Source organism: Sebastes fasciatus, chromosome 16 (genome assembly GCF_043250625.1).
Source record: "Sebastes fasciatus isolate fSebFas1 chromosome 16, fSebFas1.pri, whole genome shotgun sequence".
Classification (NCBI taxonomy): domain Eukaryota; kingdom Metazoa; phylum Chordata; class Actinopteri; order Perciformes; family Sebastidae; genus Sebastes; species Sebastes fasciatus.
The window spans coordinates 14,782,305-14,805,076 of record NC_133810.1 but is presented as its reverse complement, the minus strand read 5'-3'; the positions used below and the strand labels follow the sequence as shown (position 1 = coordinate 14,805,076).

At 41.6% G+C, this 22,772-nt stretch overlaps 1 protein-coding gene across 2 annotated transcripts; it reads left to right on the top strand.

Annotated features, from left to right (window-relative positions):
- The first annotated feature begins 4,321 nt into the window (after positions 1 to 4,321).
- smg6 (SMG6 nonsense mediated mRNA decay factor) lies at positions 4,322 to 19,309 on the top strand. Of its 2 annotated transcripts, none has more exons than XM_074612081.1 (19): positions 4,322 to 4,468; positions 6,484 to 8,899; positions 9,071 to 9,263; positions 9,624 to 9,734; positions 9,907 to 10,013; positions 10,803 to 10,881; positions 11,138 to 11,248; positions 11,338 to 11,553; positions 12,188 to 12,249; positions 12,368 to 12,513; positions 12,910 to 13,023; positions 13,413 to 13,587; positions 13,849 to 14,068; positions 14,164 to 14,340; positions 14,534 to 14,692; positions 15,215 to 15,359; positions 15,567 to 15,829; positions 16,001 to 16,082; positions 16,723 to 19,309. In XM_074612081.1, exons 1-19 carry the CDS (start codon positions 4,378 to 4,380, stop codon positions 16,851 to 16,853), a joined length of 4,998 nt encoding a protein of 1,665 aa, XP_074468182.1. In that variant the 5' UTR covers positions 4,322 to 4,377; the 3' UTR covers positions 16,854 to 19,309. The 2 variants fall into 2 exon arrangements, with proteins under 2 accessions (XP_074468182.1, XP_074468181.1); XM_074612080.1 differs by having other exon boundaries at positions 13,825 to 14,068.
- Positions 19,310 to 22,772: the final 3,463 nt, after the last annotated feature.

Genomic DNA, 22,772 nt, shown 5'->3' with positions numbered 1-22,772 from the left:
TCTCCTACACATAGACACACGCCTCCTTTCATCTCTGTCTCCCTCACCACTTGTTATGTGCATCCCATTTCAGTTGTCTCACTTTCGTCTCCCTGCCATTTTCATTCTTTTATTTGTTACCCGTTTTTTTTATTAACCCCCAGCGGTTTTCATTCTGCTCCATCCTCAACCACAGTGTCCCACTCTTGTCTCCACCTTTCTCTGCTGACTGTATTCCCCCATCTGTCCTCCTCCTCGTCATCTCTAAAAAGTCATCTCCTCCCACCTCCCTGTGTCCCAGTGGGGGGAGACAGAGAGATAGACAGATAGATAGAGAGAGAGAGAGAGAGAAGATGAGATGGGGGCAGGAGACATCGAGATATGATTGGGCTGGAGAAACCCCCCTGGTGTCAGAAATTCACCTGCAAAAACTCCCTGCTTCCCCCGCTTTTCTCATCTGTATTCACAGTCTCTCCTCCTCCTGCATCATGCCTCCTCACCCTTCTCTCTCCCTCGCTTCCTCTTCCTCGCTGTCTCCCTCCCTCGCCACCTCCCTGCCTCCCCCTCTCTGTCCTTCTGTGTCTCTTATCATCCTGCATTGCTCCACCTGCACTGTGGTGCAGCACTGACAATCAGAACTCTGCACACATACACGGAGGCACGCACACACACTTACAGACTCGCGCACACACATAGGGAGACACACGCCCACCACTTCCGGCAGCCCCCCCCCCCGTCCCCTCCCCTCCCGCTCTCACACCTCTCCACTGCAGACACGAAATATTCTACAACCCCTGGTGTGCCAGTGCTTCATCAAGAGACACTGCTAGCACTACATCTATTCTGCATTCACACACAATGGGCCTTATTGTTTATACCACATACAAATAATCATAATATTAAAATAAAGCCGACTTAAAGCTTCGGTAGGCAGAATGTTTTTGGCATCATTGGGCAAAAGATTCCATAATAACCTTTCAACATATTGTAATTCAAGTGTTCTGAGAGAAAACTAGACTTCTGTTTTCAGGCTTTATGAAATCTAGCCTGTGACGGGAGACTTTGGCCAATCACAGGTCATTTCAGATAGAGAGTGTTCCTATTGGCTGTTCATTCAACAGAGGCAGCCGTCAATCACTCGCAAACTCCAATCAAACGGTCAAACTAGGCAGATCAAATATGAATCAATATTCTGTTACTGTAATGCCTATTTCTCACATCAAATCTTTTCAGAAACATCTTGTAGTGTACTGTTTAGCTGTAAAATGAGAAAGTTTGCTCCGGCTGGTGGGCGGTGCTTGGTATTTCCTCGACTGATCTCAACAAGGCACAAACTTTCTCATTTTACAGCTAAACAGTACACTACAAGATGTTTCTGAAAACATTTGAGGCGAGAAATAGGCATTACAGTAACAGAATATTGATTCATATTTGATCAGCGCTGCCTAGTTTGACCGTTTGATCGGAGTTTCCGAGTGACTGACAGCTGCTCAGAGACGGTAAGACTCCAGCTCGGCTCTGATTGGTTGTTTTCCTCCGGTTTGTAAAATTTTGCAGACACAGAGGCACGTGATTTTTTTCAGATTACCTGTCTCATGCACTACTGTCAGGATATGGTGACCGTTATAAAAGAATAACTATTTTTAATCATATTTGCTCCATTTCTACCCATTGCAGCTTTAATGATCGGAATAATAATATAATGATAATAATCATGATCAACATGTTATCTTAATTTACATTTGCATTGCAAGCGCTTTACATAAAATATGAAATTCATTAATAAAACACAATAATAGACAACAGACTATACCATGAGAGTAAAACCAAATAATGTGCATTAAAACATTTTGAAATTCAGAAACTGTTATAAATAGATAAATACATGGTCTATAAAATTCTGTGCTTTGTGATTTGGGGGTATACTGTAATAGGCAAGTTAGACGAAAGTAGGCCTAACTTCTATTACTGTACACACACATAAGTATGTGTGGACATGACCGATTACTATGCCAAAGAAGTGAGCCATCTTGACATGAAGGAGCGTTTATGGAAAAAGAGGAGGTTTGTGTCTGGATGAAGAATCATGTGTGGGGGATTTATAGAAAGGACACGAGACTCTGTCCCTTTAATTTGGTGTTGCTAGGGAAATGAAGCTGTTTACTCTAGCATAAGCCACACCGATGAAGTCTGCCTGAACTCTCCACGCACCCCCTCCGTCATTCGTGCATGCACTACCCCGTCTTCCTGTGTGTGTTTCTGTCATTCGTTTCTGCAATCACACAATCCCCCTCCTCATGCAATTTGTCACATCAAAGTAATGAGTGGAAGAGAAAAGATGTGATAATAAGTAGGAGATGTTGCACTTCATTCATGTAAATCACTTTGATGGGAAAACAAAAGTAGATGGGAGAAAGTTTGTAGTTGGGCCGAGCCAAAGGATTATAGGACAGTTGAGCTAAAAATGAGGATAAGTAATCAATCCTGACATCTAGTGGCTACTGTGTGGAAGTGAGCGTGTGTATGTATGTAGGATATCTGTTTCTTTATATAATGTGCAGACCTTTAAGCCCCCTTCCCCCCAGGCCTCATATGTAGGTCAAGGCCTACGTAAGAATTACATAACTACACATTTTAGACTGACACACGTTTTGTCAAATAGTAACAAAAGATGTTTAATAAGATTATAGAGTTACAGAATATGTAAATAATTTGAATATTAACCATGAGTCTAATTGGGATGGTAATAAGGGGCGTTACAATTAAAACAGTTTAGACTGGTGCAAGATTGGAAAACTTTGCGCAATCATCAACAACCCTTTCTATCAGATAACATATCCATTTCTGCATAAACAGATTTGGATACATTTAAACATTACAATCACAGAAGACAATATTCAGGGCCCTTCAACGTACATTTGATGGACTGGTGTACAAAAGAGTGCTTCAGTCTAACCTTATTAAATCGTGGAACCCTGTATCTCCGATTTGATGGTAACAATTCATATTCACTGTTCAAAACATGTTTGGGGTCAGAGACGATGGTGTTAGCCAGCCTTAATATGTTTGGTGGAGCAGTTTTGACTTTAAAGTAGTGGACAAACTCTTGTGCCATGTAGTATAACAATACTGTAGAACACTCATATTCACAGAAGTAAAAAACAAAAGAAGAATTTGTTTACTCGCCCGAAAAGACCTGAGGCGGCGGAGAAAGTAAATTCTTAGTTTTGTCTTTTTGCAGACGAATTCAATGTGGTCTTTCCAAGATAACAGATGGTCTATCATTACGCCCAAATACTTATATGAAAATACCTGCTGTATTTTTTCGTTATGAATAACAATAGGAACTTAAAAGTGTTTGGTCAGTTTCACTACATTTTACACTTTTATTAACAAATAAGTGCGGCCGGGCAGATGGAAAAGTGTGATAAAGAGAGTTACAGGGGTGAAAAGTGTATTTCTTTCTTTCTTTTATTTCTTTCTTTATTTATTTTTAGAGGGCAACCAGTCCCCCCCCCCCCCCCCCAGAAGGTGGCACCCTAGGCGACCGCCTATACGGCCTATGGTCTATGCCCTAAGCCGGCCCTGCTATATAGATATGAATAAAATAAACCTAAAAAGCTAAGAGAAAAACACATTATAATAGGAAAATAGGGACTTTTGTGTTTGTGTTTATTCATTTGGCCTAAAAAATAGTAGCCTAATAGTAATAATGTTATAGTAATAAAATAGTATAATAGGACTCCCACCCCATGCAGGACACCATCTCAGCACTGGAGAGCTCCTTCAGCGACAGGCTGCTCCACCCAAAGTGTGTGAAGGAGCGCTATTGCAGGTCCTTCCTTCCTGCAGCTGTCAGACTCCACAACTACCACTGCTCCCAGTAGACCACTTACACTTACACACCAGAAAACTGACAATAACCTGATATTTTCAGGTGGAATTTCATTTCATTCTAACTGTGCAATATAATTTTCCACTTGTGCAATTGTGTTAATAGTCTGTTTATTGTCAATACTGTATATACTGCTCCTATTTTTTTTTAATTCTTATATTTAAATGGTTCATATTTTGTTACACTTTGTTTAGCTCTTTTTTACTGTGTTAGCTGATGAATCTAGTTTTTTGCACTATCCTCTTTGCTGCTGTACAATGCAAATTTCCCCACTAATAAAGGAATATCTTATCTTATCTTGTAGTAAAATATTGAATGCAGGACTTTTACTTATAATGGAATATTTAAAATGTCTGATATTGCTACTTTTACCAGGGGATTTATTGAAAGAGGTCTCGTACTACATTACCCAGGTGCCCTCGCTGCTGACGTCACACGTTTGAATATGTTTGACGCAGCCGGGCCACCGTACTTTGTTGTGTTTGTTGTTAGTGAAAGCAAAGATGGCGAACGAGCTGGACAGGGTGAGAATCTCAGCTGCGGAGCTCCGAGCTGAAGCGTCGACTTCAATCAACATAACTGACTCTCAGAAAGGTGAGATGACACGAAGTAGACACTTGGAAGGAATACATTCGTGAAAAAGTCGATAAATTCAAGCGAATAAGTGTCTCGAGTTAGCTGAAGAAGTAGCCTGCGGAGTTGCTAAGTTTGCTAATGTTGTTAGCTAGCGAGCTATCTGTCCATTATTTGGTTCCGCGCGGTCTGTTTTAAACGCCCCCTTCAACCGTAACAACACCACATCATTTATGTCACTGTTGTCACAATTTAACCCAGTTTCTACTATTCTTCGTGCTGTTTGTTATATTGCTCTCTGTGCTTTAAGTACACTAGCTAGTAGAGGAACATGTAGCCGTTATTTTGAATTGTGTCATGACAGTTAAGCTTAAAAACGTCAGTTCGCTGACGTCACTACGTCACAGTTTTACGTAGTTGACGTACGTTTTCTGCGTAATGTTTATTTCAAATATGTATATAAAAAGTAGTCTCACAACAGTGATGTGTGATCCTCATGTTGAGGGAAGTATTGCAAGTTTATTTGTGTACATTTCCCCCACAATTCCACTCAAGTAATGTTTTCTGACATTTACTGTAAGGTGGTTTTAATTCAAACTTTATTTCAGACACACAGGAGGGTCCATAGCAATAAAAGAAAAGAAAAAGAAACAAAAAACATACAAGATAAGACCACAGCAGTTCATCATTCAAGTAGGCTATCTTGCCAGTGTTTCCTGAGCCAGACAGTTAAGCTTAAAAACGTCAGTTAGCTGACATCACTACGTCACAGTTTCGTTTTCTGTGGAAGAGAACGAAATGTTTATTTGGAAAAAATGTATATAAAAAGTAGTCTCAACAGTGATATGTGATCCTCATGTTGTGGGAAGTATTGCAAGTTTATTTGTGTACTTTTTCCCACAATTCCACTCAATTAATGTTTTCTGACATTTACTGTGTCTGTTTGAACATTATGAAACAGATGCTGTTATCTCCAGTGACTGCTAGCACTACATCTATTCTGCATTCACACACAATGGGGCTTATTGTTTATATCACATACAAATAATAATAATATTAAAATAAAGCCGACTTAAAGCTTCAGTAGGCAGAATGTTTTTGTCATAATTGGGCAAAAAATTCCATAATAACCTTTCAGCATATTGTAATTCAAGTGTTCTGAGAGAAAACTAGACTTTTGCAACTCCTCATGGCCCTGTTTTCAGGCTTTAAAAAAATCTAGCCTGTGATGGGAGACTTTGGCCAATCACAGGTCATTTCAGATAGAGAGCGTTCCTATTGGTTGTTCCTATTGGTTGTTCCTATTGGTTGTGTGCTTGGTATTTCTTCAACAGATCTCAACCTGGCTGCCGGGTCACAAACTTTCCCATTTTACAGCTAAACAGTGCACTACAATATGTTTCTGAAAACATTTGAGGCGAGAAATAGGCATTACAGTAACAGAATATTGATTCATATTTGATCAGCGCTGCCTAGTTTGACCGTTTGATTGGAGTGTGTGAGTTATTGACAGCTGCTCAGAGACGGCAGACTCCAGCTCGGCTCTGATTGGTTGTTTTCCTTTGGTCTGGGAAATCTTGCAGATGCCATTAGGAGCACCAGACGACACAGAGGAACATGATTTTTTTTTTTCAGATTACCTGTCTCATGCACTACTCTCAGGATATAGTTACTGTTTTATAAAAATAACTTTTTTGAATCCTATTTGCTACATATCTACCCACTGCAGCTTTAATAGAGCACCAAATGCATATTAATCACAGCTGAAAATAGTCCCCAACAAATGCACTGCTTTGTCCTGTTGAAGTGTTTGGTAAAAAACAACAACTAGTGCCCAGCTTAAGCTATCTATTTGCGATCCATTTTTCAAGATTTATGTCTTCAGTGGAAATGAATGGGCTTGGGGCTGAGCACCACAGACCGTTTTTTTTTCTTTTCAAGGGATTTGTAGACAAGAAGAGAAAACAGAACATCTCAATCTTGTTCTTTAATACCACTACTTCATATACTTTCTTTCTGTGTTTTTCTTTCTGCAGAGAAGCAACAGGAGCATCACATTCATAAGCCGCATAGGAAGTGTGAAGGAAAGCGTCCTGAACTGCAGCGCTACGAGCCAGTAGCTGGACATGGACGTTGTCACCGTGACAGTGAGGAGGGAGAAGCTGGTCAAAGTGATCCCCTGGCCATTGATTCACATGACCATGATCAACCATCACAGAGTGAGAAAAGGGGTGTCTCTGAAAAAGTTATAGAGAGACATAGGTGCACAGATGGTGGGGCGGGCACCGACAAAAGGGAAGAAGACAGGATGAGAGGTGACGGTAGTAACACTCAGAACTGTAGGAAAAGCACCCACTCACAGTCTAAATCAGAAGCAAATCAAGAGAAAGGCTTTGTTGAAGATGACAGAGAACAGCAGGAACCTGCTGGAGCTGCTAAGCCGACACGGAAAACTCGTAAACCAGACCGAGAATTCTATCAACCTGGGAGCCGGAGGAGCATCCAGGGAAAGGACTCTGGAGTTGGAAGAGAGGAGGATAAGCCTCCCCCCAGGAAGGATAAGCAGAAAACTGAGCCAGAATCCCAGTTGAGTTCAGGAAAAAGGGAGGGGAACAAAACGACATCTATACAGCAGCAGGGAGGGCAAGATAAAGAAGTAAAAGCTCTACCGGAAAACGTAAAATTGTCTAAATCCAGTGAGACAAACAGAAAGCAAGGAAGCCGAGAAGTGGGAAAAAAAACATTACCCTCTGATGCTTCTGTGGAGATTATTACTGGCAAAGTAGAAAAACTCAGCGTGAAAGAAAAGGGTCAAGTGGGGTGTGAAGACCAAGCCGTTGAAGAGTTAAGCTGCAGGAGAGGGGAAACAACTGATAATGAAAGGAGAAGCCAAGGGGGAGGAACAAAAGAGGAGGATGAAAAGGTAGAGAAGAAGAGGGAGAAGGGAAACCGCAGGAGAAGGGGAAGTGAGAAGGAAAAAGAGAAGAATCAGGATTTCAGAAGAGAAGATCAAGCAGGTGGTGGAGGAAAGAGTGACCGGGGTAAAGCTGAGATGGAAAGAGACAGGAGAGCAGCAGAAGCAGATAGGGACAACAAACCTGTTAAGACGGGAGAGACGCACCAAAGCAAAGGAAGAGAGAATCGCAGAGAAAGCAGAAGAGGAGACAACAACAACAACAACCGGTCCAGAGATGCTGAGAAAGATGCCAAGACAGAAAGAAATGCAGACAGGGTTGTAGAAAGAGGCGATAGAAACAAATCCAATGTAAACATCACAACTCCAACCTCAAAACGCTATTCCAAATCAGATATTCGGCGCTCACGGAATCGAACTTACAGCAGTAGCTCAGCGAGCAGTGTGGCCAGCCTGGATGGGCGTGGACTAGGGAAGGATGTGGAGAGTACCAAATGTCCACGCTTGGAGTCTAGGCACAATAATAAAGAGGGGATGGCTAATAGTGGAGAAGGACGAAGGAGTCATTTACAAAGCTGGACAACCAATGGGGCATCATCTACAGAATCCCTGGAAGGGAGCGAGATGAGTGACATAGCAGAAGATAGAAGGAGGAGAAGAGGTGTGGAGGAAGAACTAAGTGCAGAGATGCGGAGGGAAGAAAGGAACAGACCAAAGGGGAACAGAGGTGGAGGTCGGGGAATCCTGAGGATTTCTCTAGAAAAACAGTCAGGCACTGCGTCACATAGTGGGGTGTCACAACATCGCAAACCAGCCTTGGTTCCTCGTGGCAGAGGTGGGGGTATCCTGGTGCTTCCAGCCCGCACAGACATCTCTAATTCACCTGAGGTTGGGCAAAGGCTTCTCTTTGGTGGAATTAGGGGAGGAGGAGCTGGCAGGAGCAGAGGAGGCAGAGGAGGAGGAGTGAGACGACTCTGGGATCCAAATAACCCTGACCAGAAACCTGCTCTTACCGGCACCCAATCCTCACAGCATTTATCTCTCCAACAGCCTGTGTATCTTCAGACAGGGACTGGATATGGACAACTTCACTTTCTGGACACAGACGACGATGTAGCAGGCAGTCCTCCGGTCCCGCAGGGTGAGCACTTTCGATCCCAGCAGGCTGCTGCCATGGCCTACTACAAATTCCAAAACTCTGACAACCCCTACTGCTACCCCATGCCTGCCAGCAACCCACATAGTCCCAGCACCACCACCAGCCAGCGCTATCCATACCCTTATCATATGGGGCCCTACCAAATGGCTACCCCTAATGGTATGTACACGGGGCCTGGTGCGGGTCAGTGTTACAGGGGAGCAGGTTATTCCCAGCCAGCTGCAGGAGGTAGTTTGACATTTGAAGAGGTGGAGCAACAAGCCAGAGGGGAGCTGGGGAGGCTGCTGAGGGCTGCGGACACACAGGAGCTGCAGCTCAGTAACCTACTGTCCAGGGACAGAGTGAGTGCTGATGGACTGGATCGCATGGCCAAGCTCAGGTGAGGATTTGGGGGAAAAGATGTGTTCAGTGGCATTTTTCTGTGTATGTTGTTTATGTTTCACTCTTTTGTCTTACACTACTTGTTTGACAGTTGCCCCAAATTAATAATATACTCAACAGAATTGAGACAGCAGACATATTGAAAAAGCACTCTCCTCCTGTTTTCTAGAGCTGACCTTTTGGGGCTATATGAGCAGGTCATCCTGACCGACATCGACTACTCAGACTCGCAGAACGTGGATCAGGCTCTCTGGAAGAATGTCTTTTACCAGGTCATAGAGCACTTCCGGCAGCTACTCAAAGACCCCACCAATGACAACACCCCTCATATCAGAAACATGCTGCTCACGCTGCTTGATGAGGTAAGGCATGTGTGGGAAATTCAGACAGGGCAGGGTTTCACAAAATACCGATGCCACTAGCATTACGCTTACTAACTATTATCTTTGGGTACTTTATGGATACACAGTTGTGACCTTGCTTAGTATTTAGGTAAGCACTGGATCAGTAAACCCAAAATTAGTATGATTGTACAATATTAAATAATATACACAGTGTATGCTGCCCAAGAATCTTGGAAATATTTGTGTCTAAAATCATTTTACAACTTTAATTTCTTGTAGTGGGAACAGGCCACAATAAATTAATTTTGAATGTGTATATATATTTTTTCTTCACTGTAACTTCTCTTGTCCGTTGTGATCATTGTCTGTGTTTTACAGGGAGCGCTATTCTTCGATGCGCTGCTTCAGAAGCTGCAGACAGTGTACCAGTTTAAGTTAGAGGACTACATGGACGGCATAGCTATCAGGGCTCGGCCATTACGCAAAACGGTACAGCAGTACTCCTTCTAATCTGTGTGTTTGTGTGTGCAATTAACCTGATCAGATGTTACCAGCAATAAGCTGGCTTACTAGTTGTTAATTGTGTCTACAATTACGCCCTAACTGAACATTGTATGTTGTGACTTGTTAAAAGTTTCTGTTGTGTTTCTGTCTTTTTCAGGTGAAGTATGCACTCATCAGTGCTCAGCGCTGCATGATTTGTCAGGGAGATATAGCACGTTACCGGGAACAAGCCAGTGACTCGGCCAACTACGGCAAGGCTCGCAGGTAGGCTGTAATTCAAGAATTCTCTCCACGTATTGTGAAATTTCTTACACGCATTCAAGAGCACAGGTTGGATAGGGCTGCCCCCTCTTAGTCGATTAGTGGATTAATGGGTCGTTTTGGTCTTAGTCCGCTAAGATTTCATTTAATCGATCGTTTTTTTTATGCTTTTTTCATGCTGAATGACTTATTTCCAAGAAACTAATGAGCACATTCTCTGTCAAAATCAAGATTTAAAGCAGTGCTTTTGTGTGATTCTTTGTGGAGAAACTCAATTTTACAGATCTGTCCATTAAATCATATAATTGATTAGTTGACAAAATAATGAGTGTTAGTCGACTAAGAATTCCTTTGATCGCGGACAGCCCTTGTATTGGCATTAAACATTTGATTTTGACTGAGTCAGGAGGCTACAATGCCAAACTCTTGAGTCCTAGAGCGAGTGGTCAGGACTAGCCTTTTCGCCATGGGGCAGTTTTTACGCCTGTTTAATCCCTCCCAAACAAACAGTTTGCATTTAGTCCTGATTATTTTTTAAAATTCCTGTACAAGTCTCTGAACTCTGACAGCTTTTATAACTTTCTTCCTCAGTCTTGGACTTGTTTTTCCTGAGTCGCAACCTGCTATAGACAAGAAACTTTGTACCATTAGAGAAAGTTCCTTCCTGGCTGTAAATGACCGATTAGATAAGAACCATATAATTTAATATAAGTAGACCATTTTGAAAGACCAGATCCTCCATGAAGTTTCTCTGATGGTATCTCATGACTACATATTTCCTTTTTTTTGTAGCTGGTACCTGAAAGCCCAGCAGATTGCCCCCAAAAATGGACGACCATACAACCAGCTGGCCCTGCTGGCAGTTTATACAGTAAGTGATATGTAGATTAAGTAGAGATGAAAAGTTGAGAGTTGGATATTGAGCTGAAAAAGTTCTTTGCAGGCATAATTAGATAACTGGAATTAAGTAACTTTTGTCACTGACTGTATTTCTCCTGGCATGTCCCTGGGATAATTGAAAAATCCAACTATATTTTGAGTAATGGTCTGTTAGCACCCACCTAATGTGCATCCTTTTGCAGGATACCTCCCTCCTCTTACTCTCTTTCCACCTCTCCCACTTACAGAAGCGGAAGTTGGATGCTGTGTATTATTACATGCGCAGCTTGGCAGCTTCCAACCCCATCCTGACTGCAAAGGAAAGCCTGATGAATCTGTTTGAGGAAGCTAAGCGCAAGGTCAGACACAAACTTCAGTCATTAACTTGTGCTAAGTAATTTACCTTTTTTCTTGGACCAAAATGTTTAGGCATACTTTGTTCTTGTAGGCAGAGCAGCTTGAGCGAAGGAGGACGCAGGAGCATGAAGGAGGCTCCAGAGGCCCAGCAGTAAGAGGAAGAGGAAGAGGGGAAGATGGAGCACGTGTGGAGATTTGGGTTCGCCCCAGCGGACAAGCGGCGACCCCATCCTCTCAGAGAGGAGGTAGTGAATCCAGCAGAGACTCTGAACAGGATGGAGAGCTGGGCAGTCTCAGCGCTAGTGATGTAAGATCCTTTTCTTTCTTTCGTTCTCTCTCATACTCATATGCACATCAAGTCTCATATGCCTTTACATGTGTGCACTCAAAGACACTGGTCTCTGTGCATATTTTAACAGTTATTTTTTTATGTTTTCAAAACACTTCTTGTTTTAAAACTCCGTTTTACAGATCTGTCGATTAATTCAACTAATCGATTAGTCGACATAATCTTGTGCAATCTTAAGTGTTAGTCGACTAAGAATTTTCTTTGGTCGAGGACAACCCTAAATAGCAGCTTTACATATCCCACAAAAATGCAGGAAGTAGTTTTATGCTATTTCCATTTGACTTTCTTTACTTTTTAACAAATCTATTTTGTCTCTCTATTGTACTCTGTCAATGTATCCTGTTGGAAAAGGCAGATCTGTATGTGTATCCTCTTTGCTCTTTCCAGCTTCAGTAGCCTTTCTGTCCATTTCCTCCCACCCCTGTTGTTCAGCTCTAAACCTCTCCTTGTGCTTTGTCGCCATGACTGGATGAAGACATGTGTTTTCTTGTCATGTGCTGTGCCGTAGGGCTTGTAGCTAAATAAATCTGTTGCCAAACGATTAGTAATACTTTTTTTTTCTTTTTCGGCCTTCTCTGTTTTTTTTCTGCAGCTAAATAAGAGATTCATTCTGAATTTCCTGCATGCACACGGAAAGCTCTTCACTAAAGTTGGGTGAGTGAGGTCTCATGTATTCCAACTCTTAATGTCATAGACTGAATGAGTTGAAGGGGATGATTTATTTAGTGTGTTCTGTATTTTTTATGAATGCGTGTGTCTTGTGTCTACACAGCATGGAATCCTTCCCTGGAGTGGCGAACCGCGTTCTGCAGGAGTTCAAGACGCTGCTCCAGCATGGCCCTTCCTTACTGGGCAGCACGCACATGCTGCAGATCATCACCATCAACATGTTCACCATACACAATGCCCACAACAGAGGTGATGCAGCACACACACACCAGTATTATCATCAAACAACAAACTTTAACGCATTGTGTTTATCTGCAAAGTTAATACAAATGCATGGCTGGTGAACAACTTGTTCTATTTTTATGCAGGTGATTAACATGGATTTCATTTAATTTGTTGTGTAAAATGTGACTCCATTTAAGAAAAACATGTTAACTAGTTGGCATGTTTGAACTTCAGAGTTGATAATGGCTCTTGGACACACTTTTAATCTCATCTTCTCACATGCAGTTCTTTTTTCCCCAACTTAAGTGCAATTAGAAAATGAACACACACACATCTTGGGGCTGCACACAAGTCATTAGTAATATGGATACAAAGAGTGTTGAGGAAGAACTGTTTCAAATTCTGATCTCCGTTTGTCAGGTGAAGAAGGAGATGTGCGGTCCGTTTTACAAGAGCAAAGCACTGCCCTGGGTCTGGGCATGTTCGCCCTGCTGGTGCAGCGCTGCACAGACCTGCTCAGGGACACTCCTACAGGTACGCACACAGCAAGCTCCACACGTGTTTGATCAGCCGCATTTATTAAAGTTGTGGTTCTAGACTCAGATCTAGTTCAGGTACTTTGAAATTAAGGTCAATGTTAGTATTAGGGTGTTTTCATCTATATCATACGAAAAAACCATTACATGGTTTTTGACTACATAAAGGGATGAGTTTTGTAACTCCAGTTGGACTTGGCATCTTGGAATAAGCATAATCAATCTTTATTTGTACTGCTGTGATAACATTTAGTAAATTTTATATCAGACAAAAACGCCCTATCAAATCTTTTGTTTCGTTTTTGGCATTGAGGGAGTTTCAGTTAATTTTTTTATCGTTTTACTATTAAGTGTTGTATTTTCAAAACTTCTCTCTGTCTCTTTTAGAACCAGTCCCCATAGCAGACGGAGAGGAGGAGGGTAAAGGGGAGGCGCTGGAGGGTATGGTGAGGGTCTCTGCCTTCCCATTGGACCTCAGAGAACTACTGCCAAGTATCAAGGTCTGGTCTGACTGGATGTTGGGACAACCGGACCAGTGGAACCCACCACCGTGCAGTATAGAGTGAGTACTTTAAACCTACAGTAACTGATTTGTTTGGCCACTTGGGAGCAGTGGAAACAAGTTGTGAACACGACATTGACATATCATCATGTTTTAAATACAATATAAAAAAGATAAATTAAATGTATTGATAATAGTTTTGTTTAATTACTACTTTCTACAGGTATTGTACACAAACCACACCCACTAACTCTCTTCAGACAGTAACTCTTTAAAATACTTATTCCTCACCATCAGTGGTGGCTTTTTCTCTGCATCAAGGTGCAGCCCTGATGTTTGGCAGTGCCTGGCTGACCTGTGTAACGTGCTGGCGCGTGTGGACCACGAGGAAGTGCCGCTGTATAAAGCCGACACTGAAGAAGTCGAGGGAGATGAGGAGTTGACTGTGCTGCAACTGAAGGAGGACAGGCTGCTTGCTGGCTTTGTACCACTGCTTGCTGCACCACAGGAGCCCTGTTACACAGACGGACACACTGAAATGGTGAGTGGAGAGTAAATGTGTATTTCATTATAATGTAACACTGCAGCCCTGGTACATGCTTCTACTCCTGTTGAACCTCCGTCCTCTTTCTTTAGGCAATAGCAGCAGATTGTAAGAGAGTGACGGTGCTGAAGTACTTTCTGGAGGCTTTGTGTGGACAGGAAGAGCCTCTGTTGGCTTTCAAGGGAGGCAAATACATCTCTGTGGCAACTTCTCCACCTAACCACTCAAATGATACAAGGAGCAGGCAGGATTCTGTAACAGAAAAAGAGGTGACTGCTTTTCTCCTACTTTCCCTCTCATCATTTTTCTTCTTCACTGTGTTTTTTCATCTCTGATTGCACTCCTTTCTTCCACAATTTGACCTACACAACATTATGTAAATTTAAATCTGCATTGCAGTTCAGCAGAGGTTGTTGAAAGCCAAATTGCTGAAAATGTGTCTTATCCGTGTCTGTTTGGCAGGCTGATGATGTCATAGTCGAGGCAGAGTCGTCTCTCTCCGCATCAGAAGGAGAGGAGGAGGCGGGAGACAGTGAGAACGACATCAGACAGCTGAAGGCGCGACGCCACGTCCTCACCAACAAACTGGCACAGCAACAGAAGCGCAGGGATAAAATACAGGTAAAACAGACGTATACGTTCGTTAGAGGTGTGAATCTTCAGTGGTTTCACGATTCGATGCATCTCACTGTTTCTCATCCTCAATTTTCTATATTACTGCACATGGCTACTATTTACTACTAATACTTTGTACTGTAATCTACAAAAATACTTTTTTCACATATCAGCTCTAAAAAAGTGATTTTGAACGCCGTTGCTCTGCTCTGCGCACACAAAGTGTGAGCAAAGCTTCGCCCTCTGTGAAACAGAGATCAAAGGAGAGGAGAGAAACTAGCGCAACAGCAAAACGCAGTAAAATTAAAAATGCCTGAGTTGAAATTAAACCAAACTCCTGATTATGTTCTGTCACTGCATCATCGAGAAATTTCCACACCTGTAACGTTCATAACAATAGATATTCAAATCTGGAAATTAATTGTGATGGGTATTCATCTGTATGTCTGACATTTCATAGGTTAAGTGAATAATCAAAAAACAATGAGAGTTGAATGTGACATCATATTTAACATGTGTTTGTTCCAGGCGGTGCTGCAGACAGGCGGGCAGTTGGAGCTGGAAGTGAGGCCTCTCTTTCTGGTTCCAGATACCAATGGCTTCATTGATCACCTGGGAGGGTTAAAGAGACTCCTTCAGTGTGGAACATACATAATAGTTGTGCCACTTATCGGTAAGACTGAAAGACAGAAGCAAAGAAAAGAGGAAATAAATGAATGGATGAGTATGCGCTCTAGTAAGGGGGATGAAGAAGGATTAAACTGTGGTGTTGTGACATGTTTAAAATGATAAGAGTGACCCATGTGTCTGGTGTTTAGTGCAGAAACAGGACATCTTTGTTCATGTATAGTCATGGTGTGATGTGTGCTCTCTCCCTCAGTGATTACAGAGTTAGACGGCTTGGCTAAAGGCCAGGACAACTTCGGTGGAGGACTGGGGTCGGGAGGACGCAGCACTGGCGGTCGTGGCAACTATAACGTTAGTGCGGCCCATGTGCGGGCCGTGCAGGAGAAGGCCCGGTTGGCAGTGGCGTTCCTAGAGAAAGGATTTGAAGCCAGGGAACCGTACCTCAGAGCCCTGACGAGCAGAGGAAATCAACTCGAGTCTATTGCCTTCCGCAGTGAAGACACCTCTGGACAGCAGGTGAGAGCCCAAATACATGTAGCTCCAAATGTGTGTTTCATTTCAGATATGCAATGAATTAAGGCTGTTTATTTTGCTGGGAAGCAGTGGTTGACTGCTGATGGAACATTACTACTTATATCAAATGTTTGTACTGTTTTTCTGTGACTTAGTTTTCTATTTTTTCCCCAGGGTACCAATGATGATGTGATTCTGTCTTGCTGCCTCAACTACTGCAAAGACAAGGCGAAAGATTTCATGCCTGATCAGAGAAGTATGTAACATTGCCTGTCAGTGTTCAGATTTCCTAATAGGAGTGGGAAAAAAACCGATTCACCTATGTATCGCGTTTTTTTTTGCGATGTTAAAATCGTTTTTTTTTAATGCCAGAATCGATATATTTGCTTCATTTGAGTCTATGCGGAAGTAGAAGGAACTTATCGCTTTAATTGTTGTAGTCAGAGTAACGTGGCGTCATATCCGTTCCGTATCCGTCAACCAAAACAAACAAGCCGAAACGAAAAAGCAGAAAACGGCGGAGGGTCTGTGTGGATACGACCTGCACCCTCACATATTAAATCCAATTATTCTTTGATTTTAGGGTTGCTGGGAGAACTTTAATAAATAATGCCTGACCATGACTGATATATTTGACTTCAGGACATCTGATAACAAAGTTATAAAAAATCACAATAAATCGTAAAATCGAATCCCAATACTTGTAGAATCGCAATACTTAAAAAAATCGTAATACATATCGAATCGGCACCCAAGTATTGTGATAGTATTGAATCAGGAGATAGGTGTATCGTCCCAGCCCTATTTCCTAACACACATGCAAACGTGCAATTTTGAATAAAGTCTTCTGAGTTAATCTCTTACTACTCTTTGGTTTGTCCTCTCCACACACACAGATGGGACAGTGAGGCTGCAAAGGGAGGTGGTACTCCTTACCGATGACCGTAACCTGCGCGTCAAAGCTCTGACCCGCAACGTCCCGGTCCGAGACATCCCTGCTTTCCTCAGCTGGGCCAAAGTGGGCTGAACCAGGCGAAGCTCGAATCAAAGGAACCCAACTGCTGAAGCCTGCTTGCCACTCAGCCACGAGAGAAGACACACTTAAGCAGAGAAAGAGGAGGAGGAGGAGGAGGAGGAGGAGGTAACAGGGGAGAGGAAATGACTAAGAAAGCGTAGAACCACTTCTTAAGAAATACAAGCAAATGTAGTGAGAGCAGGGTGGTTTCAATGAGCTTTTTTCCCCCCTTGTGATGAAGTGTGTGTGTGTGTGTATGTGTTAAGATCAGTGAGCTTCCCCGGAAAGAGACAGGGAGACTTGACGTAGTCTCAGGAAGGCTGGACTGGAAGGGAGGAAGGAGATAAAAATGAAGTGATTGGATTTGTAAGTTGTCTGGTCCGGCCTTGAGCCTCTGCGCCTAGTTGGTGAGTGTGTACTCTACAAGCAGTGTGAAAATTTGAGTCTGATGATAGAAAGAGAGAGGGAGAGTGGTTATGATCATTTAATTGATTAAAGACACCAGTAATGAAAACCATAACTGGCACCTCCACACTTCTCTTAGGGCCCAGTCGCATAGACTGCTTTGGCCTCTGCAGCAGAGCTGAGATAAAGGTAGACGGAGAGAAGCACAGCTGGAGGGTTTCTGTCAGTCCAGTAAAAAGTGTCTGATTGTAGTGAGGGGTTAATCGAGCCCTCGTGCACCTTCAGCACCTCCAAGGAATTCCATACAGGTATAGTGTTTCCTGCTAACCCAGGAAGCGCTTGATGCTTGTTTGGTAACTTGGGTTGTTCCTCCAGCTTGATGCTAATATTAAGTTTGCAAGGAAATGTTTTGGAAAAAGTCAACAAAAAACATTTCATATTTATTTTCTGTTTTTTCTTGTTTTGAGCTCATGTGTGTAAAAAGTTTTGCTTCCTTCTCGGAGCCCATTTCTCTATTGATAATAAGCATCTACAAAGTTTTCCCAAGAACAGAACCATAAATTTAGGATTACAGTTGTTTGTTTCTAATAGATCTGGGTGCAAATGTATTTGTAAATAATGATTTGTTTCTGTTTTTGAGCAGTGTAACAAATGCATGAAATTTGATATATCAAGAGTTGGTTTGTAGTGAGTTTTCAGTTCCAGAAAATGTTGCGACATTTGGTGCCTTCAAATGAAACTCGTGAGCTCGTGTACTTGTGCGTGTGCTTGGCGTTTAAGTGGTTAAATCGTGAGAACACCGCTGCTAACAAACGGCAATATTGACGTTACTGTCGGCATCTAGAAGCCACAGAGGCTAACAATTTAGCAAGCTAGCAAGTGGGCAACATAATGCAGGAAATGCAAAAGCATAATGACAGAAGAAAAAGATGCGGCCGTTGGGAATATCCACATTTTCCTCAGACATATTATAAAATTACGAAGAATTTAAAATATACGACTGAAATTACAATTTATTCCAAGGCCTCCGCCATTTCTGACAACGTCAACAAATGAGTCACAAGTCGTGAACTCGGAGCTTTCAGAAACTTTCCACTTACGAGGTTGTGAATACCACAAGAGGGGGGCGTTCATATGGACTCTTCTCACGAACAGGATAAACACGACCCCATTTGAAGGCACCAATAGACTCTGTCTTTATGGGATTTAGCCCTTTGAGCGAAATTCCACCCCTCTATCATTTAAAACAAAACAACATGAAACAAAAATTTGCAAAGAGTGTTTGACCCGGGTCTGCTTTAGACAGCCACGATGTTCGGAAAAGGTTTGGTCCTTGACGTTGACTTTCAGATCTTTATTATCGAGTACCACTGGTGACTATTTCACTTTATTTTCTATTCATCTTTACAGTACGCTCTTCAGTTCATACCACCACAGCAGTTTTCCTTTTCATAAAATGTTTTTGAAACCTGTTTTCCTCTTCAGAGTGTGATTTTCCTTCACTCTTTTTCAAGGTCACTTTTCTTTAGTTGAAATAAGATACATGAGGTATACCAGCACAGATTACAGCCTGTACAGTTTCCATCACGTTAAAGCAACACCTCACTGATACATTGTCAACAAACCTTTAACATAAGGTAGTATTTGTGTTTTTGCTTGCTCTGTATTGCTTTAGGAGACACTTTCAGGAGATTTTGGAGTTGTGTTTTTTTCTGTGTGCATTTGAGATTGGGCTCAAAATAGATGTAATCCTCACCTGTGTTCTCTTGTTGTGTTGCATCATCATACACAATTCATCATTCACTTGTCACAGTTTGATGATATGGATTTAGAATATGTAGAAGTGGCTACCGTGCTTTGTATTTGTCCTGTACCTTTGCAGCTAGACTCGTAAGACCTCCGTCAGCAGTTGATGTTCTGGTGCTACTGTGGTGTTCAGTGCAATGTACTGTGTTAAATAGCTCTACTGCAGTGTTTTATTGTTGGAGCAAATGTAGTAAATACATAGTCAGTTTAACACACATTACATTGTCATCGTCCGTCATTAAAAATGTTTGAAGGCATGTTTTGTTTTTCTACCTCATTAATGTGCAAATGAAGAATCGGATATTATTGTAAAAAAAATAGTAATCAATCAATGGATTAAAATATTTAATCGCAAATTAATCGCACATTTTATCACATTGTGTATATTTATTATTATAAATCAATTAACAACACAAAACAATGACAAGTATTGTCCAGAAACCCTCACAGGTACTGCATTTAGCATACAAATATGCTCAAATCATAACATGGCAAACTCAAGCCCAACAAGTGGGCATGTCTGTAAAGGGGAGACTCGTGGGTTATCTAAATTGATGAAGAACTGCAACATTAAAATGCTTTTGTTAGTGCTAAAAAACTGAATAATATAATATTCTATAGTAATACAACACTTTGATACTTTCATAAATCAGAACTTTTAGTCTGTGGTATTTGTTTTCTATTAAGTAAAAGATCTGAGTACTTCTTCCAGCACTGATAGATAGATAGATGTACATTATTGATCCAAAATTGGGAAATTCTTGTGTTACAGCAGCAGGTTATCCAGGCATTAGCTTAGATGCAAATGATGATGCCACAAAATGTTTCAATTTATTACAAGAAACAACAAAATGCATACTACACATAACCAGGTTCTCTGCAGAAAGTCCCATCTAAATCACTGACATACTAAAACCTTTACACGTGTGCCCTCATGTGGTAGCTGAAGAAGATGACAGGCGGGAGTGAAGAAAACCAAACAGCCAGTATTGAGTTTTGGGTGTAGCGCTTCAATAAGGGGGTGTCTTGATAAACTGATAGCACAGGGACATCTGTGAAAAAAAAAAAAAATCAATCAATCAAACTTTATTTATAGGGCACCTTTCGAACAAATCAAATGCACTTCAAAGTGCTTTACAAGCGATTGACAAAATGATCAACAGTTGCTCTAAGTAGTAAAATGTTGATAAAACAAAATTAGTAAAATAGAGTATAAAATAGTGTAAATAATAAAACCATTAAAATTGTAAAACACTACATGAAAGCCAGACTAAATAGATGGGTTTTTATTTTACGTTTAAAAATATCCACATTTTCAGCTCTTCTCAGATCTTCTGGAAGACTGTTCCAGCAGCTTGAAGCGTAATTGCTGAAAGCAGCATTGCAGAATCTTTTTTGTTCTGCCTTGTGGAACAACTAAAAGAGGAGAACCTTCCTGGTTCATAAACCAAAAGCATAGCCTGCTAGTTATTAAAAGATTAATGACCATGCTCATTATCTAGACATGCCTCAGAGGACTGATCTGCTCTGAGGATTTTTTTTTAGGGCTGATAAATGATAAAAATGTCCCAATGAAGGCCCTCGTTGCACTCCGATTACCAACTACGTAAGATCAGTGCTTGGAGGCTTCCTACTATCCACTGTAGGGTGACCAGGTGTCCCACTTTACGAGGGACTGCACGGCATTTTTATCCTTTGTCCCACATATTGAGACGAAGTCCCACATTTTCATTGGCTCTAGTTTTCAAGAGTCAAACCGCTGCAGAACAGATGCTTTTTTAAAAATCTGGCTTTTATCTAATGGCTGTGAAGAAAGCAGGGGAGGCCTTCATCACGGCGCTGTGTTTGCTGTCAAACTGCGCACACGTGGGTCAAGTGCAGGTTAACATTCACCGTCTTTGCTACGCTATGCCCAACGGATAAAACTGCGAGTCACCACAAAACTCACAAGCTATGCAGATATAAGAAGAATATGATGGAAACTACCACAAAGAAAAGGAAGAGCAGCTACAACAAAGACTGGGGAACTACTTATACGTATTTGTAAGCCGGTGGAAGGCGATTTACCGAAGTTTTTCGGGAAATTTACCAGTTATTTTTCAATTTCATACAGGGGGGAATATGACATGAAGCGACACAGTTCACGTGAGTCTCACAAGAAAAGAGATGTGCCGATCAATGTATGCATTCGGGCAAAGCATAGAGATGTTACAAGATAAATAAGTGGCAAAATAGAAATGTTCATTATTTAAGTTAGATAGACATTATATCCAAATTGTAGACTACCTTTCAGCCTTGGTAACGTGTCCCACATTGTCCCACACAAACATACTCTTTGTCCCACATTTGGTTTGTTGGGATCTGGTCATCCTAATCCACTGTTACATGAACTCTTCTTTCTATAACAAGCAGCTATATGTGAATGTGCATCTTCAGAGTGCATAAGTGGGACAGATGCTTCTGCAGTGTGTAACATCTGTAAACAAGCAAAATCATCACAAATATATCCAGTTTGAATAAACATCTGTGGTTATATTCTGGGATCTATGTATTTACATTATATATACACACACGTGTGTGTGTTTGTGTGTGTGTGTGTGTGTGTGTGAGGGACAGAAAGTTCTGCAGCCTATCCATCCATATCATTTGCTTCAGTGTACTTCTGTGCCTGGATACAGACCACACAGGCAGGACCCAATTCCCATCATCATGACAACAGGGCTACCAAGCAACCAATCAAAGCCCTCCGAGCCCCGTTCTGCGAGCTGATTGGTTCCTCAGCCTGCAGCCTGTTGTGGAATGCCCATCTTTAACCTCTCTGCTGCCATGCACAGTTGCATATATCCTATATTTTCTCCATGCAGATTATAGCTCCATGTGTAATCCTCTGAGATGTGGTGTCACGTCCGTGCTGACGTGAGAGGTTGTTTTTCATGCTAGAGCTATATATATATTTCTGTGAATAAACAGGGGTTTCAGGTACACACATGTATGCTTCCCTGATGTAAACATAACATGGTGGAAAAGTGACAGAAATGGAAACATCTGTAGCACACTCAGTTGTCAAACAGTTTCGGGACTGAGGTATTGAGCCCTCTGAATTATGTATGGCATAATCTGGCATATGTCCACTTTATTGTTAAATCATACTTATATAACCATGAAATACCAGGTCATATCATGGACTATAATGTGTTGTACACATGCTTTCATAGGTTTCAAAGCAAACTGATTCAGAGGATATATCATAGTATTGTGATAATATTTCAGTACACAACTAGACTGTACAGTATTGTTTAGTTATTGTTTACTAGGCGATACAATACGTATCATGATACAGGGGTTACGATTCAATATTTTGCGATATATTGCGATACTGTATGCAAGGTGATATACTGTGATTTTTTAAATCTAACTTTAGGAAAACTGTCACAGTATAAAGATAACACCACCATATAAATAAAATCGGAGAAAAAAAAGTTAACTTTTTTAATGCAATCAGAACAGTGAGATCTGCATTTACATTTATCACAGTCCCTGAAACATCCAACATCACAGCACTACTTTGAGAGTGGCACATACACCGAGAGGGCGCATCTCTTTGCAAATGAAATAAAGAATTGACTGAGTTCATCTTTGCATGTAAACTATTAATTAAGTAAGGGATAATGTACAGCGAGCCGGTCATTGTTGTGAAATAAACCCCGACAGGGCAATGCA